This window comes from Lepisma saccharinum, chromosome 10 (genome assembly GCF_977018435.1).
Source record: "Lepisma saccharinum chromosome 10, izLepSacc3.1, whole genome shotgun sequence".
NCBI lineage: Eukaryota > Metazoa > Arthropoda > Insecta > Zygentoma > Lepismatidae > Lepisma > Lepisma saccharinum.
Window position 1 is genome coordinate 47351701 of NC_139238.1, and position 19320 is coordinate 47371020.

The 19320-nt window shown below is 42.8% G+C and overlaps 1 protein-coding gene across 1 annotated transcript; it reads left to right on the forward strand.

Moving 5' to 3' along the window:
- The first annotated feature begins 291 nt into the window (after positions 1-291).
- On the forward strand, positions 292-1146 carry LOC145994085 (uncharacterized). Its single transcript, XM_083130172.1, has one exon. It carries the CDS (start codon positions 292-294, stop codon positions 1144-1146), a length of 855 nt encoding a protein of 284 aa, XP_082986298.1.
- Positions 1147-19320: the final 18174 nt, after the last annotated feature.

The following is a 19320-nucleotide window of genomic DNA, read 5'->3' on the forward strand; positions in this document are numbered from 1 at the left end:
ATGTTATGAGTTTGTATTGTAAGTTAGAACAATCTGTTATGCTGCGCCTCGCGCTTGAGGTAGCAGTCGAGGTCTTGCTATTAACTGTGAAGGCGGTGCGCGGACTCTCGTGTTAAATAAATTGCTTATGACTGCCTGCGAGCGTGCATGACCCAACAAATTATAACTTTTAACTTGTGCGAATCAGTATGTACTCGCGCGATTCGCGATTAAAGATTTTGGACATTTTAATTATAAAGTATTTGGAATTTTATTTACTGTAATATTGATCTAACCCTATCCAACAACCGCATGAGCCCTCTTATAGAGGGATGGAAAGTCCTGGACATGGTAACAACCAGTGACCACAACGTCATTGAGTTTTATGTCAACCTGGAAGGTGCTCCAAAAACCCACACGATGAGACCACCTACCTACAACTGGGCAAAAACGGACAAGACTGCTCTGCTAAACAACATCGATCTGCCAGAATGCTCTAGATCTGCAAATAACGCAAATGATTTGGCAGAATTGCTCACGAAACAGCTTCAAGCAGCCATAGAGGCATCCAGGCCTAGGCACGATATGGACAGACCTCCTAAACCATGGTCAAACAAATTGACAAGGCTTAGGAACAACATGCGCAGATCTCGAAAACTATACCAAAAACCAAACATTCCTGACATAAGAGCAACTTATCTAGAAGACTATAGAAGAGCAAAGTCTAAATATGCAGAAGAGTTGAAAAGCTTCAAATTGAAAAGGTGGCATAATTTCGTAAATAGATATCTTAATAAGGATAAATGGAGTCTGCCGTATAAAATTATCACGAGCAAAACTAAACAGAGAGAGGTGACAACAACCCTAAAAAGATCTGATGGAACCCTAACCAATAACGCAAGGGAAACCGCGGAACTGATGCTGCATGGACTCCTCCCAGATGATGAAGAACAAACGGACAACGAGGAAAATGCCGCGATAAGGAGGGAACGTGGACGCTATCCTAACAACACTCCCATAGCCCCATTCACATCTGAAGAAATTGTCCGAGAGCTGACATCAATGAAAAGTAACAAGGCGCCAGGCCCAGATGGCATACCAGCTGGAGTAATCAAGCAAACGCTTCCAAAAACACTACCTTTCATTACAGCCCTCTTCAACCAATAGGTGGCCGCGGTGGCTCAGTCGGTAACGCGTCTGACTACCATGCTCAAGGTCCCGGGTTCGATCCCCGGCCGGTTCAAATCCGGGAACTTTTCTAACGGTGAAAGCGGCCCCGGCGCCCACCCAGCGTCGAATAACATGGGTACCTGGGGGAAACCCTGGGGGGTAAAGGCGGTTAGGGGCGTGATGCTGATCACATCACCCCCACTCACGACCGGATCAAGAAAGTGTGGGGCGTTACCCCCACACCCCCTATACGCCTTCATGGCGTGGTGCTATGCACAGGGGAACACTTTACCTTTTTTTTTTACCTCTTCAACCAATGTATTATAGGAAAGGAATTCCCCAGGGCATGGAAGGAGGGACGCCTAGTAGTAATCAGGAAGGAAGGAAAAGAAGATGCTGCGAGCTTAAAATCGTACAGACCCATCTGTCTGCTAAATACTATTGGGAAGCTTTTTGAAAAACTTATAAACAAGCGTCTGCAGGAATTCCTCGCCATGGTAGGAAAAAATGACAACCAGTATGGCTTCACAAAGGGTCGTTCTACGGAGGACGCTATAAATAAGCTAAAACAGGTTGTGGAAAAATCAGAAACGAAGCTCGTCGTAATCGTTTTCGCGGACATTAGCGGGGCTTTCGACAATTTGTGGTGGCCCCACCTCTTCTACACCCTCAGGAAAATAAACTGCCCGGTTACACTCCTCAGATTGTTGGAAAATTACTTCAAAGACAGACGAGTTCACCTCGACTTAAATGGAGTAAAGGTATTAAAAATAACTACAAAGGGCTGTCCACAGGGCTCGGTATTGGGCCCGCATCTATGGAATGTAAACCTTGAACCCTGTCTTCGAGCGCTAGAAAATGACGAAAACATTGACCAAGTTATTGCTTATGCCGATGATGTAGCGGTGGTGTGTTCGGGCCACTCGAGAGCTCAAATCGAGAATAAAGCAAATCAAGCATTGAGAACGTTGGCAGAGTGGTGCAGAGGCGCAAAATTAGAACTCTCGTCATCTAAGACGAAATACCTTATTGCCAAAGGACATCTAAGTCATAAGAGGAATCCTAGCATTAAAATATCTGGCTCAACAGTGAAAAGGACAAAAGAATTTGAATACTTGGGTGTGACACTGGAGGAAGGGATGAGATTTGGGGCTCACATTCGCAAAATTACCCAAAAAGGCGAAAATATCATGAGCAAGTTAACGAGACTGGCAGCCCAAAACTATAATCTGCCACCATGCATCATGGATACATACATAAAGTCCATATATGAACCGATTACCACATATGCGTCCTCGGTCTGGGTGGGTGGACTTAAAAATAAGAAGAATGTTAGGGTACTTCGATCCTCACAAAGGAGAATACTCCTGAGAGTGACGGGAGCATTTGGCACGACCTCCACGGAGGCGCTCCTTGCCGTAACTGGTAACATACCACTAGATAAGGAAGTGAGATGGCGAGCAGCCAAATACCAGTTCAGGAAAGGAGATGAACAGGAATTGACGAAATGTGTTGGAATCTTCCTCCCTACCCTACACGATATAAGAGCAAGATTGACAAATGAATGGCAAATGGAGTGGGAAACTGCTGAGAATGGAAGAAGAGTATATAGCTTTGTGCAAAACATCAGATACAATAAACTAGCCAGCAATCAATATTCAAGAGGACTCGTACATCTTCTGACAGGCCATGGCCCATATGGTACGCATCTCTGCCGAATAGGCAGCAGACCCACACCTGCGTGCAGCGCCTGTGGTGTGATAAGAGATACGCCAGAACACAAAGTCTTCTTCTGCCAGGCAGCTGGTGAAGAGATCAAACGACTAAGACGGGAACTACCAACCACTGACATCAAAACACTCTTATGTCCTCAGCAGTTGGACAAGCTTAGAGCCTTGGCGAACGCAGTATCATTAGAAGAACAAAGAAAATTTAATACTCGGCTCCAAAATCCCCAACCGGAAGCGCCCATCCCGGCAAGACACAATGAAGAAGTAAGGAATATCAGGATTCAACCGGCAAGGAATTCACACACCAGGAATGTGCCTCCCGCACCGGCTCGGCTGGACGAACAGGAGGCAGAAGGAGACGAGGTGTAAGAAGTGTAGGAAGCTCCGGAAAATGCTTCTAGAAGAAGATTCTTCGCTGTCTTACTGGGAAGGCAGGAAGCTGAGGAGCGTAGGAGAATTCGTCCAATCAGAATGCCTGGTGAGAAACATAAAGACTACCTTATAAGAGTGGCTGCATCCAGAACATCAAACATGTAAATTAATTCTCTAACTCATATAAATATCCTCATCAGACGCAAACAAAACACATATCTTTAAATTGCCATGCTAAAGTGCACTTCACACATTTTATCCCTGCACTGGTACTCCAGTGTCTTATATTTCAGTTTCATATTTATCACCATATATCTACACTTTCAGCACCATGTTTTCACTACGCTGGAACTCCAGTGTTAAAATATTTTTCTTCTTCTTCTTTTTTATTATGTTCTTTTAAATTTTATATCTATTATTATCTCATATATAATTTTTATCTCAAAGCATTAAGAAACCATACATACCCGTTCTAAGGAAACTCGCGCGCACTATAATCACTCTTTAGCAACTCCAAATCCCAAACTCTTGTACAGATGGGGGCTGGACACCGACAGCGGAACACCTAGCCTCTGGGGTGGAGCATTCTTTGACAACAATAATTGCAAAACGTAAAAATAAATGGTCTTAAACCAAGAGCTCACCCGCTCTCGGTTGCCGGCTCCTGATGCAAGATGCATCAATAAACAATATTATGTAATGTATAGGGCGTGCGAGCTCCAAAAACTTCTCACTCATAGATCCTGGAGCCCGGGATCCGGTACATGCTAGATCACCACACATTACAGCATATCACCTAAAATTGTAATACAAACAACATGTAACGGAAGATACTTATTCACGAGGAAAAATGTATAGCATTGTACTGTCTACAAATGTAATGTAATGTAACTCAATTTATTAACTATGTTATTTAATCTTGTATTGTTTTCTTTTTATTTTCAGTCTTATGTATTTGCAATTATCAATAAAATAGTAGTGCACAACGATAACGGGGGAACCGTAATTCGAGCAAAAGACGTCCCAGTTTATTGCAGAGGCACTGGGACAAGCGTATGCCCTCGAATGCATACGGGTGGAGGTTTGGTTGTATTCGGGGGTTCCCCCCTTATTGTCGCAATTCGGTGGTTTCCTTCCTGGAGGAAGGGTGGATCTTCTTAATCCCGATCCCTGGGTGAGAACTTGTGCTCGCAACTGACCAGTCGGAGCAAGGAGCGGTGTGTTGCCAATTCGGATTTCCATACCCTGGAGTTAAGAGTGGTGGAACGTTGCATTGTTTTTGCGATGAATTTCAGAAGGTCCAGTTTTTCTATTGCGTAAAAAACGAATTACAGCTTTCACTTCACACTTGGGAGGATTCTCGATTTTTCCAGTTCATCTTGACTTCCCAAAGAAACATACACAACCACTACCACGACGCTAAAACACATCCTCGCAGTCAATAGTAGCACCAGTTAACATTATGTTACAAGGAATGTCTATCAGACCAATATTGCCATTATGTCTCTGATAATTTCAGAGGTTACAACAGTACTAGACATGGAGGCAGAGACACTAACTTTATAATTTGGCACACACATGGTATATACGTACCATGCATAAATTTAAGCAAAGAATGCAGGTTCGAACAGGACACGAACCCTTATCTTTGACATACCGTGCCATTTCTGTACTCACTTCTCATAAGCGGTAGTTTTCCCTGTCATTATCTTTCTCTGTTTTCCTTGTATCAGTTTTACTCATTTCTGTATTTTCACGTTCAGGACAAACACAAACATTAATGTCTAGCCCTTGCTGTGCTAACAACTGCCCCACAGAGGTCAACGACATACTTTTTTCTTTTATGGTAGACCCCTAAGCGGTAGACTTCCGCACACATCAAACTCATATAAATTAATATCAATTTTCCTCAGACGAATACAAACATCGATGTCTGATTCGAATCCGGAACCTCTGGGGCGACGCAGCGCCCTGCGCTCACAGTCACCACTCCACAATGGAGGTCGACATCTGAGCTACCGAGTAAGATTTTTCGCTTCGCTGTTTTACCCGTGTGGAGTAATCTCTGTCAGCGACAATGCAACGGGATCTGTCGCATTTGGAACACTTACAGAGACAACTCTACACGTGTAAAACTGAAGAAGCGAGAAATCAGGTGAAACCAGGGATGGCTCGATAGCTCAGTTGGTAGAGCACGGGCACTTGTTTCAGCTTTTAGTGAATGGTAACTTAAAATGGAATAAAATGAAAGAAATCTATTTACAGACGAAAGTAAATTTCATGAGGGGATGAACAATCGTTTTCTCCATGTGATAACCATTCATTCAGATTTCTTTCTCGTATTTCATATGTCTGTTGTAAGTCTTTACGTAGTTGATTGAGTTGGTGTTTTAAGTCCACTTTATACACAGTAATGCTAATCGGGACTGGACCTATAGTTTAAAGTGGAATCCTCCAACGGGTAAAAAGCCAGGGGTCCGTTGAGTACAAAGCGACGACGCAACTCTTTACGTGGTACACACTGGCGGAGCTACCGGGTATGTCCAGACACACCGCCATGGCACACTGTGTTTGGTTTGTTTTTCACCTTCTCAATTAGTTTGTGTAGAAATTAGAAGTATCTAATATAGAATTTAGTAACAATAAGGAAATCGATAGATTGCCAATGTAATGAAAGTAGTGTGAAATGGCTTATGTAACTTTCGATATCATCAAACAACATTCACCTAATACTAACCGGGAAGGAAGGGAACAGGGAATTTTTCATGAATATTTTGTGGCAGCGTAATTTTAGGAAGTTAGGATAATTACTCTTCTTTTGTAATCTCTTGATAGAATTTCATTTATTACATTTCTTGTTTTGGTTCTCCATTTTTAATTATTTTTCTATATTGTATTTGTTTTGGCTCTGGGTCTAGATAGCGTGTGTAAAAATGCATGATATGTTGCAGATGCCTACATTTTCGTCCCGTAACGGCTCGCTTAGTTTCGCACATATCTGTAGCATGTAGACAATTATGTGTATATTTCATAACGAGTACTAACCTGTGTTATAAGAGTTGTTCGAAGTTGTTCACTAGTGTTGCCCACGAGACGAGACTTTGGCCTGTCTCGTCCCGTGGAAATGCTGTGAAATGCTGTCGCGTCTCGAAAGTATTCGTTTGTCTCGGGACACATGATCAATCTCGTCTCGTCTCGAATTTTTAAAAGCCTGTTCCGTCTCGTCCCGTTGGCAACACTATTGTTCACGCGCTATCTCGGCTCAGAGCCAAAACGAATGCAATGTTTTTTATTGTTTGAGATGTTCTTTTATAGGAGCTGTCCATGGGGCTAAAGTACACTCTCTCAATATTTCCAAACCGGATGCTCGTAAAAGAGCAAAAATGCACCTTAAGTGGAGCTATAACTCACATTCAAGGAGCTAGATTTTCTAAGGCGCGATAAACCTCGTGAGGTAATTTTAGGTATCAAGGTCGGTTACTATTACCATTAAGTTTAAAGTAAAGACAATTTTCAACGTCTAGATCTGGAGTTACTAACCCCCTCAATAATCTAACAATGGTTGTATGACGGAACATAAGGGATTCTCTGGGATCAATTTCATGTCATCAGCCACGTCGCTAGAAAAGTAATTAGCAAGGCAAGGATGAGGGAAAGCCGAAACAGCAAATATACATCTAAACATATAATACCACGTGTAAAAAGCATATTTCGGGCAAAAATGTATTAAATTACCAATTCCTTTGTTGTCTATGAGCACTGGAGTCAGTGACAGTGTCAAAGGAGGCCGTCGCCACCCAATCAACAGCTTAGTTTTGAATACTTACATTTGTGTCGACAACTTTTAATCCAATAAGATGCATCGTAGTTCGTAATTAACATTAGGCGTCTCATCGCAATTTACCAAAGAGGTCTTAAATGACGAAATTTAACCAAAACGTGCCGAGAGTGTGGATCTCCGACCATAACCCTCCCTCGACGTGGATCCGCGCCTGGCTTTCGAAGAACTGCAGTCTTCCCTTTTGTAGAGCCTGCTTCCCTACAGCAAGAAACTCCGGCAACACACCTGTCTGGCACATGTACCTAATCCTTACATCGTAAGTTTACAACTCTGAACTAGAAGTGTTAATATATTATGAGAGCATATTGTCGATACGAATTTATTGAAAGTGTCAAATTATCTGCTGTTATTATAACCGTGTGTAATTTGTGTTTCAGATTACATTCAATCTGTCAATCACTATCGTTTGGATTTGGCACCTCTTAGAAGTATTCAAGGCCAAATAGGAAGGTCCGTTTATTGTCCTTGTGAAGAATAAGTAACTATCTAAAACTACAGCAATGATTATGCTATTGGAATACAGGTATTACCATTCATAGAAACCTCAATATTTTTTCGCCTCACGTGTCTCGAGAGAAGGCAAACGTTAAAAACAGAAAATTCCCAAACATATAAAGCTCTAGACCTTGTTCTGAGCTCATTTTGAATATGATGAAACGGAAAATCAAAAGTTTGTCAAATGAAAGTAGCGAACAAACACGCATCTGTTCAATTTAAGGTAGGGTGCGATTAGAAGTATGGATACTTGTCTTGAAGAATCAAACCTCGAATTATGAGTGACACATCTCAGCCAGGGATCATTACTTCCAGTTCATTGGATGTGTAAACTATATTATTGTGCTGGGCCGAGCGGTAGCGAAGGGTTAAGAATATTCAGAGCATGAGACTCCCAGGGTTCATTTTTCTCCGCTGCACTCCAACCAGGCACTGGGAAAGGGTAGCTGCCATTTACTATTACTATTCTTGGTAAAAATAATGAAAATAAATAGCTGTCAATTTATACTATAATGTATTCTAGAATGAGATAAACAAAATCAATAGGTACAACTCTCCCACTCATTTGTTTTACAAACGATAAAACCCCGTTGGCCAAAGAAAGTAAAATATTTGAATTGTGAGTTTAGTTCAGTTCGTGCACGTTAAAAATTCAACTTGATAAATTGGAGGTCCACACGCTAAGCTTCCACATTTCCTCTGTCCGTGAGGGTCTAGGAGACGCGAGGCGATAGTAAGAAGTGCCACTGCCACTACTGCAGTCGGGCTTCATTTACGTGTCTGGATCAGCTATCCTAAATTGTTCTGGTGGTATGAGCTCATCTCCTCTCGGTGTAACACAACTCAACAACTAAATGGAAGATAAGTCCTCCCATCTACTGTACTCGTGTTTCATCCACCTCACCACAAGAAACCGAGAACAACGAAAGTTCTCCTTTCCACACTTAAAACACCGTTTCACACCTCCTCTCGTCAGATTCTCAAACACACTCTCTTCTGGAAAACGCACGTTTCCCTCTTCCAACAAAATTTCTTAAAAAAAGAAAGAAAAAGCCAATCAGTTTGTCAGTTCTATCGCCCTTTGGCTCCTCTGTCCTCCCTTGGACCAATGGTCAACCGTCTTTCATGGTTCCTCTCCATTTACCGGGTTTTGCACAAAAAAGGGGGGGAAAGTCACTTCTTGGAGACCCCCTTTCACATAACACACACAACTGCAAACTCGTGTCCTTATTTACCCTTAACTTAGTTCCTGTACAAATTATTTGTTGTTGCTTTAGTACTCTATTATTACATGTATAATCACCCTTCTCTCCTATGCAATGGATAGAGGATCCTCTTATTAATTAAATGTCCAAATTATGAAAATGTAAAGTTTAGTTACTTATATAGGGGTTTGGTTATACTGGATCCTGGGGTGTCGCTGGAATGCAGGAATTGGGGTAGCCGTACGATTGTCTTCTGGGTTGACAAAGAAAAAGACAAGAAACGGTCGACTAAGAAAAATGAAGAAAAAGAAATGATGGGCTTGCCAACGAGGAAAGAAAATATGAAAAAATTAAAAGCATAATACTGATAATAATAACAAAATAAAGGTGCGCAGTTCATTATTAAATATAAAAAAACGTACTTATAGTGTTCTGGATCAGTTCAATTTTTAGACAGCGTGCCCTTAAACAGAAACATAGGTCTTTACTTCATAATTAGAAATATCCGGTCTGAGAGACCTTATTTTTTAATATTTGTTATTACATTTTTTTAAAGAGAAGGACTAAAATTAAATGGTGTGACTCAGTTGTTAGCATATGCAGATGATGTAGACTTACTGGGGGATGATGTGAATACAATTAAGAATAATGCTAAAATATTTTTCAAAACTGCTAAAGAGATAGGTTTGGAAGTTAACAAAGAGAAAACTAAATATATGCTTACAGGCCGAAACCAAGTGTTAGGTAATAATCAAAATCTAATTATTGATAACAACTCGTTTGAACCAGTTTCCAAATTCAAATACTTAGGAGTAATATTAACAAATGAAAATTATATTAAAGAGGAAATAAAAAGTAGGATTAATTCAGGAAATGCATGTTACTTCTCTCTTCATAAACTTTTGTCTTCTCGTTTAATATCTAAGAAACTAAAAGTTAAAATGTACAAAACAGTAATTTTGCCTGTAGTATTATATGGATGTGAAACTTGGTCCCTTACATTGAAAGAGGAACATAAATTGAGAGTACTTGAAAATAAGATCCTTAGGAAAATCTTTGGACCTAAAAGGGATGAGGAGACAGGTGAGTGGAGAAGGTTACATAATTTAGAACTACATAATTTGTATTCATGTCCAGATATTATTAGAATAATTAAATCAAGAAGACTTAGGTGGGCAGGCCATGTGGCACGAATGGGAGAGGAAAGAGGAGTATACAGGATTCTTGTTGGAAAACCTGATGCTAAGAGACCTGTAGGAAGGCCAAGACGAAGATGGAGGGACAACGTTGAGATGGACCTAAGGGAAATCGGTAGGGATGGAAAAGAGTATATAGATCTTGCTCAAGATAGGGAAAGATGGAAGGCCTGTGTTGCTGCAGCCATGAACCTTCGGGTTTAAGAAGGCTAGAGAGTTAGTTAGTTAGTTATTTTTTTAAAGTTTTTTAGACAATAAAAGAGAAAACTCATGATTAGTAAGTAACTCAAACTTATTGTAAACTAAAATTACATGGAAACAAAACTAAGAAAATGTAACACTCGGTCTGCACGTTTTCAAACAACAATAGGCCTAAGTCTTTCGTAAGAAACAGTCACAATCTGAGCAGTAACATGTGCAGAGTGTAGGCAAGTGGTTGATAATAAGGTACTGTGGAGGGGGGAAAACACAGCTCAATCAGCGTTGCCACACTGTAGAACTACAAAACACTAAAGGTCTCACTGTCACGGTATCCTGTGACATGTGAGAAAACACCGTTCGATATTAATCATTTTTGTTTATTGATTCATATTATGTTTAAAATGTAAAGTGTGAGATTTGGTTTATTTTGTAGAAAAATTTGTATCCGAAAAGACGTCGGGAGTTGGGAGACGGATTTTTCTGAGTGACAGCCGAACTGTCAATACGGCATAGTACATGGCATAGTTGCACCAAACCGGGTCGTCACGGAGAAAGGATGGACTTATTTTCGTCGGGACCAACGGAGAATTCGCCGCGGGAGGCCAAAACTACTTTTCACGGATGACCAGGATAATCAGCTGGAGCCCAAGCTAGCAAGAACCGAGGACACGCCTTGTGACCGCATTTCGAGACAATGGACCAGAGGTCATTTCCATCTCTTTGGAAACCCAAACCAAGCCACTCTAACGTGCTTTCAACGGATAAATTTGAATCTGGTATAAATCTGCAGGACTTCGAGTTCACCACACAGTTTTACCCGGATTTTGTAGAGAGAGCATAACCGCGCTACACTCTCGCGTGACTATTGTCTTGTCTACGTGGACGTTGTTGTTGTTTTTTTTTTTTTTTTTTTTTTGCATACCGCGAGCGAGTTAGCGATAGAGAGTTTACCAGTGTGCGCTTTATTCTGTGAAAGTAGTGGTAGTGTCCGGGTTCTAAGCCCGAAAAGTGAGGCTCGGTGAGGCTCGCCTTAATGGTTTGCTCTCGTAAGGCACCGAGCCTCATTTTCTCGCAGTGTTGCCAACATCTTACTCGAAAAAATCACCAAGGTTTTTGTCTTGGTCTAATCTAACCTAAAGCAAGGAGCTGGCAACCTTGCTTGAGGCTTGTTTTACAGTGCATAAAGCAAGGTTGCCAACCTACTGGTACTTTTGCCATAGCCTTTTACAAAAAAGAGAGAGGAGAGAGAGAGGGGGAAGAGTTAAACAACCGAAGTAGACCTAGTGGCCGGGGGTTCTAAGCCCTTATTTGAGCCTCGAATTATTATTTGAGGCTCGTCGTAGCCTTTTATGATGTATATTTTGAGGGGTAGAGTTGGCAACACTGTGGGTTTTTACTGTAGCTTTTTATGAGGGGGGTCTATTGCCCTTTGTTTACATCTGGCAACACTACCGTAGATTTTTTGACAGTGTTGCTAACCTACTGGGTTTTTTCAATGTAAATTTTCATCAAAGGACCTGAGGGGCCTATGTATTTTTTATGTCTGGCAATACTGTTGAGGGCCTAGTGTTGGCGACACTGTGGGTTTTTACTGTAGCCTTTTATGAGGGGGGTCTATTGTCCTCTTTTTATATTTGGCAATTTTATTGGATGTTTTGTTTGAGGCTTGGGTTTTGCCAACCCATCCGAAGAAAATTCCACTATATGATCTTTCACTGGCTAAGCTAACCTACAAATAGGAATTGGCAACACTGACGAGTCTTGAATTATTATTTGAGACTCGTCGGTGTTGCCTACCCACTCTACAAAAATTCTACTATATGATATTTTGAAACTTTTGAATGCCACTTATCGTAATTTTCCAACTGTGGGACCAAATGTTCATATATCGTGACTTTTGTAAATCTCTTTCGGGAACAATGTGTCGCACACACACACGTGCGCGCGCGTGCCTGTATTGTGACGCAAGCAAACAAAAAAAAACTTTGCGTGTCATTACAAAAAAAAAACTTTGACCGTATTCTTAAATAACTAACAAAGACAATGAATCTTTTTGGCTTCCGCAAACAGATCAACATGGAGACTGCACCGCCAAATTCCAATAACCTCTTACCTTCCGTATTATCTAAACTCAATGGTTTACTGATTGTTCATCTCAACAGCATTTGGACGAAACTGAATGACGATGTGGGCAAGATGTTTTATGTTTTTAATAATAATTTACATTTTTACGAAATCCCGATCGACGGGAAACTTCAAATCACCGTGAATCCGGAAAACGCAGGCGAAATCAAAATTTCTACCGGCAAGAATATTTTTCGAATCAAGCACGACAAGATGCTTTCTAACATTACGTACGATGTTTCTGCAGGAGATTATCTTTACATGGAACTTCTCGGAGATTACGACAAACTCATTCCTCTCTTTGTAGAATTACGAATCGTCTATCCTATTATAAATAACCGTTAACCAAAAATGCCTAACGACATTTTCGGCAACACCAAGCGTGTAGACCACGCAGAAGAGATTCTCATGTTGGACATTCGAGTTAAGAAGTTGAGGACCGATTTGATCGCTTTGCAGGAGACCTTAAACAAAAGTTTAGAGTCGGAAATCGCTACGCTCCAAACGCAATGTCTCGACCCCATTCTGAAAATCGATTCCGAACTGAAAACGCTCATAAAAAATTATGTCGACGTACCTTCTTACGACAGCGTTCAAAATATACAGTTGAGCGTGGATTCGCTTCAAAATGATTTGGCCAAATTACAGCAATTTCAATCGAAAAATGAAGATTTGGAAAAACTGAAACTCGAAATCGAAGAACGAACTTCCGCAATAGAAAAGAATTTCTCCGAACTTCAAACCGTGGTGAACGATATAGACGCAGAACGCTTGCACGTCGTCGTTTCCAAATTACAAGAAGAATTCACCGGCACGTTGGAAGAAATTAAATCCAAGTTGCAGACTTTGGAAGATACCATGACGAACCTACCATCGTCGGACGAACTGCAGGTCATCGGTAAAAGCGTCGCGAACATAAAAATTCAATTGGAGGCCTATCAAGATTTCGAACACATTCAAACCACCATCGCCACGCTTCAGGCGTCCTTGGAATTGATCAACGAAGAAATTAAAAATATTCACGCCGAAGCGAGAGCGTTGACGAGCATTCAAGACACGTTAAGCACGGTTCAGCATAAAATCGAATATTTAGAAAATTTAAACGTCGAATCCAATCTTGCTCATTTTCATCACGTACTGGACAACATACAGGGTGACTTGGAATCGTTACGGACGAGCGTGCCTTCGAGCGAAGATTTGGAAAAATTGAAAACGGCGGTGACGGCACTATCCGAATCGAGCGACATCAAAAGTTCTTTGAGCGATCTCGAGAGTAGGGTGGCCAATCTCCCCACCTCCAAAGAATTGCACGCTTTGAAAAGAAACATATCTCGAATGCTGAAACGACTAGAAACGGAAACGGCGAACGTGGAACAGATTCGAGACGAAATTAGTTCGCTGGTGTCGACGCTGCCCACTTCGCAGAGCGTCGCCGACCTTCACACGCAGTTTACAGAGATGCGAAGCATCGTGAACGATCTTACCGAGAAGAGCTCGAAATTGAATCAAGTCGAGAACCTTCAGAACATCGTCGTCAACATCAGAGATCAAGTCGGAGTGCTGGAATCCACGCAGGAATCGACGCTGGCTTCTTTCGGTGCCAAGTTGCAAGAACTCAACGAAAACTACAAGCAGTTGAACGTGGAAGTGAAAATCAAACCGTCGTTTTCTGCCGTAACGGATACCATAATCGAGCATTTGCTGCCCATCGAAAATAAACTCGGACAAGTTCACAGTAATCTGCTCGGCGTCGACACTAAATTCGCCAAATTGTTCACCCTGCAAGCCATCGAAATCAACAGCGTACCCAATCAACAGAGAATCTCCACGTTCGTCGAAGGTAACAAACTGTACATGTTGCATCCTTATCATCCGTACTACAAGTTTCTCCTCGATGGCACGATTCAGATAAACGAATTTTCGTACTGGTCTCACGGTAGAAAAGCTAACGTTCCCACCATGACTTTGATATCGAATCGTGGTGTCCAGAAAGCAGGAAACATTCCTCTGGCACGTTGGAACGAAACGCGCAACATATATGAAATACACGAAGACGAAGATCTCACCGTTTTCGACGTGAGTGCCGGCGATAAGCTGATCATTCAAAACACGAGCGAAGTGCCACCCTCTTTGAATCCCATCACGCTTGTGCTTCTCTTGAAACGTAATCTCTAAGAAAAAATGTCTAGGCAAGCCATCGTCGAAGAATTGCATAAACCTGCACGCCGCAACTACGAACGTTTGGCTGTGGTAACCAAGGGCATCGACGACCTCTGGCAAAGCGACCTCGTGGAGATGAGTAGCGGCAATTTGAAAAACGTACATAAATTGAACAAGGGCAACAAGTACCTTCTCACCGTCATAGACACGTTTTCGAAATTCGCATGGGCTCTACCTTTGAAGGCGAAAACGGGAACGTGCGTCACGGAAGCATTCAAGACAATTTTTCGCGAAAGCGGTGGCAGACGACCACGGTTTCTGCAAACGGACAACGGTAAAGAATTTTACAACGCCGTATTCCAAAAGTTTATTCAAAAACACAAGATTCGACATTATTCGAGCTTCAGTCACATCAAAGCCAGCATCGTGGAAAGATTTAATCGAACCTTGAAAACTCACATGTGGAAACGATTCACGCTTCGGGGAAATTACAAATGGGTCGACATCCTGCCGGAACTCGTCGACACCTATAATGATACGGTACACAGAACGATAGGCATGAAGCCAGCCGACGTTACCAAGTCCGACGAGCAGCGTTTAATTTCTACCGTTTACTGTCCAAAGTACACTCCCACGACAAAAAAAGCTAAATACAAAATTGGAGACCAGGTGAGGATCAGCAAATTCAAACGCACCTTCGAGAAGGGATTCACAAAAAATTGGAGCACGGAACTCTTTACGGTGGTTCGAGTTTTACCTGGAAACCGACACACGTATATAATAAAAGATAGTAGCGGCGAGATTTTGAAAGGAAGATTTTACGAAGAGGAACTCTCTAAAACAAAACACCCCGACACGTACCTCATCGAGAAAGTATTGCGTAGGAAAGGTAACAAACTGTTTGTCAAATGGCTGGGACTTCCGGAAAAGAGTTGGATCGACGCGAACGAAGTGATCTTGTGAGTACGTGGAACGTGGTGAAGCGTCTACCGGATCTGGAAAGTCAAACGAGAAAAAAAAAGAACGGCGAGTTGCTTCCCGACAGCATCCGCTGTCTGATCGTAGGTCCTTCGGGATGTGGGAAAACGACACTGCTCGTGGACAATTTTCTCCTCGCACCGAATTGGTTAGATTGGAAGAACAGGCACCTGTACGTGTTCTCGAAAAGTTTGGAGCAATCCAAATACCAGCAACTGATGAAACTGTACGATGGTCTGGACATTGCAACGTTCGCCTCGGAAATAAAACCACTCGACGATTGTCGTGAAAATTCAGTCGTTGTGTTCGACGACGCCATCCTGGAAAATCAAAATGAAATTCGCAACTTTTTCACGCAAGGTCGTCACAAAGAAATGGATTGCTTTTACCTAGCTCAAACGTTTTCCAAAATTCCAAAACAGTTAGTGCGCGACAACGCTAATTTCATATGTTTGTTTCGTCAAGATCACACCAACCTCAAGCACGCGTACGATGACTACGTAGGCGGAGACATGAACTACAATCAATTTTCGGAACGCTGCTGCTCTACTTGCTGGAACGGTGACGATTTCGGATTTGTGACGATCGACATGACGAGGAAACCCAACGACGGAAAATACAGAAACAAAATCAACGACTTTCTAAACGTTGCAACGTTGTGAGAAACGACGTGTATAAATAACGTCATGACGAAACGAAAAATCGAAGACGAAAATCTCAAGCTTCGCGATTACCTCGCGAAACGCTTCAAAGGTTGGAAATCCGAGAATCGCGGATTCTACGAAGAGAAGAAACGTCAGGATCAACCCGTGATCGATGCCATCAGCAGTCTAGGTAAAGAAATTAAAAGTGTCACGGAACAAAATAAAAATTTGATCAACGAACTCGTACCGCTCGCAGCTAAAAGTTACGCCGTACCCACGCCCATTTCGAGCATTCCTTCGACGCCGTTCGAACTGAAGGATGCACCTGCACGACGTCGAGCCATAGGCAGCACGTCTTCGGATAAAATCGAGTTGGGACCTTTGGCACGAGACTACCTGAGCACGGGGAAATTCGACAAGGATGAAGTGTTCGGATTGTATCCCAGCATGGAAAGCAGCGAAGGCGGCGGTGTGGTGTGGAAGATTGGGAAATCGAAGGTGACCTTCGAAGGCAACGACATTAAAGTCAATTTAAGCGACAAGGATAGTTGGAACAGGTATCCGGGTACGGTGGGACTGTGGGAACTCGTCGCCAAAAAGCAGCCGAAAGATTACACCGACGAAGATTACCAAAGTTACAAGGAAATTATGATCATGACGGATGCCTTGTACCAGAACAACGACGCCTCGCAGAATAGGGTGAAATCGAGCAGCGGCGAGAAGTACAGGAATCTCATCAAACCGATTTGGAACCAGGTCAAAACATGCAGCGGCGTCAAACGCTACAACACGTTACCCAAAGAATTCGTTTGGGTGGACGACGTTAGGAAACTCGTGGACCGATTTTTGGTGATAGCCGGCGAAGAGAATGCAGGCAACCGTAATTTCTACAACGAGAAGGTTGGCATCGTGGACATGATCAGCACGAAACTTTCCAACTTCATCGTGAACGACGACAAGGGCATAGGTTACCTGATCAAAATCATCAACACGCTGCCTCCGAAATTCTGGAACGTGGCCGAAGGAAAAGGACTCGTGAACGACATCATCAACAAGTTACCTTTCGAGATGCATCTACCTGGCTACCAGTACTGCGGACCGGGCACCAAACTCGAGAAAAGATTGGAGAGAGGAGACAAGGGTGTGAATCCGTTGGACGCGGCATGCAAAGATCACGACATAGCCTACAACACCACGCAGACGGATCTGGACGCACGTCACGAAGCAGACAAAAAATTGGAACATGCAGCTTTCGAAAGGTTCGTGAGCAGAGACGCATCGTTGGGTGAACGGGTCGCCGCACTGGGTACCACCATCGCCATGAACACGAAACAAAAATTGGGGTGGGGTATATAAATAACATACCGTAAAAAAAACTACACAAGAAAAAATCTCAGAATATATATATAAATAACATACCGTGAAAATAACACATAGAGCATCAACATGAAGCCCAAGGGTGTCGTGTACCAGATACCATACTCCAATCTTAAAAATCTAGGTGCCCTCGATGGGTTACTCACCAAGAAACAACGCGAGAAGAAACGTTCTTGCTTGTCGAAAGGACACGGAATGAAATTGCTGCTCAGCACACCTTAATTGAAAAGATTGCAGCGTTCGCGGAAACAGCAAAAGATCGGAGGTTTCATATTCAGCATCCCGGCCATCCTGGCAGCATTGGGGGCCGTTGGAAGTTTGGCCGGCGGAAGTGCCGCCATCGCGAAAACCGTCATCGACTCGAAGAAGAACAAGGCCGAGTTGGAAGAACAGAAACGTCACAACCTGGCCATGGAGAAGAAAGGAGGAAAGGGCGTGATGAAGAAGTTTAAAAAAAAGAAACAGAAGCACTCACCAACCGAGACATTGAATCTCTGATCGAACCGTTACAAATCGAACACTTCAGAGGAGTTTTCATGTCCGACTCGTTACCTTCAAGCGTTAAAAAAAGAGAATGCGGAGTAGTCAACTTGGACGGTCAAGAAAATCCAGGCACGCATTGGATATGTTACCACAAAAACGACAATGATAAAGCATTCGTTTTCGATTCTTTCGGAGGTGTCCCACCTACAAATTTAATTCATTATCTGAAAACGAACAAAACCTCTATATACTACAACGACGAACGCATTCAAAATTTCAGAGACGTGAACTGCGGTCATCTCTGCCTCTCCGTGCTCGCGTTTCTCTCTAAAATAAATAACCCTACGATCGAGGATTTCCAGAAAGCATTGTGGAACCTCAAACAGCATCACTAGGATGGGCGTGTTCCATCTCACGAGCGAATCTTCAATCTTGAAACTCACGCTGCACGACGACATCGTCTATCCTAAATCCGTGGCTCTGCGTGCATTCTACAGCATGTACCTCATACCTAATGTTACGCAGCACAACAACAAAATTAGCGTCGGAAGCGAACACATCGTCGTCACGCCAGGACAATACAATCTTTCCACTTTGCAAGCTCAATTACCCAAAGGCACATACCTTTCTCAAAATTCGGTCACGCACAGAGTGGAAATCCTATCCGCGACGGAGACCGTGGACCTGGGCACCATGGGAGAACTTTTAGGTTTCGAGAACGACACCAAACTCGAAGCTGGCATCAAGCACGTAGCAACCAACATTCCTAAATTCTTGGTCATAGAGACTCTGAACGTACACTGTAACGTGGCCGAAGGTATGATCACGAAATCTTCGGACGGATTGTTAGGAAGTCACAAGCAGACGGGAATCATAGCCACTTTCAAACCAAGTTCCGAGTTCATGGAACCGATCATCTACACGCCCTCTTCGCCGATCTATTTTCCAGTATGTCGCAACCGCATAGACGACATAGAGTTGGTGGTGACGAACGAGAAAGGAGACGTGGTGGATTTCGCAGGTGCCACTACGACGGCCATCGTGGAGATCAACATATAATAAATAACCATACATGTAAAATGGAGCAAATCGAAAGTTACGAATTGCAATCTTTCCCTCCCAACCGTCGCACGTTCGCCAATCTGAACGAAGCGAACAGGGAGATCGAATACGATGTGGACGTAGGCGACGGGTTTATTCATCCTCACAGAGCGGACCTCTACCTTCAATTCGACGTGGTGAAGAAAGAAAGCGGAGACGCGTTTCCCGCAGCAGCAAACTTGATACTCGTGGACAACTTCGTGCCTCACCTGTTCTCGCAGGTGGAGGTGAGGAAACACAACACCGTCATCGACAGAATAGATT

Coding starts and splice junctions, on each gene's coding strand:
- LOC145994085 (XM_083130172.1), top strand. CDS start 292: ATGAGCCCTCTTATAGAGGGATGGAAAGTCCTGGACATGGTAACAACC.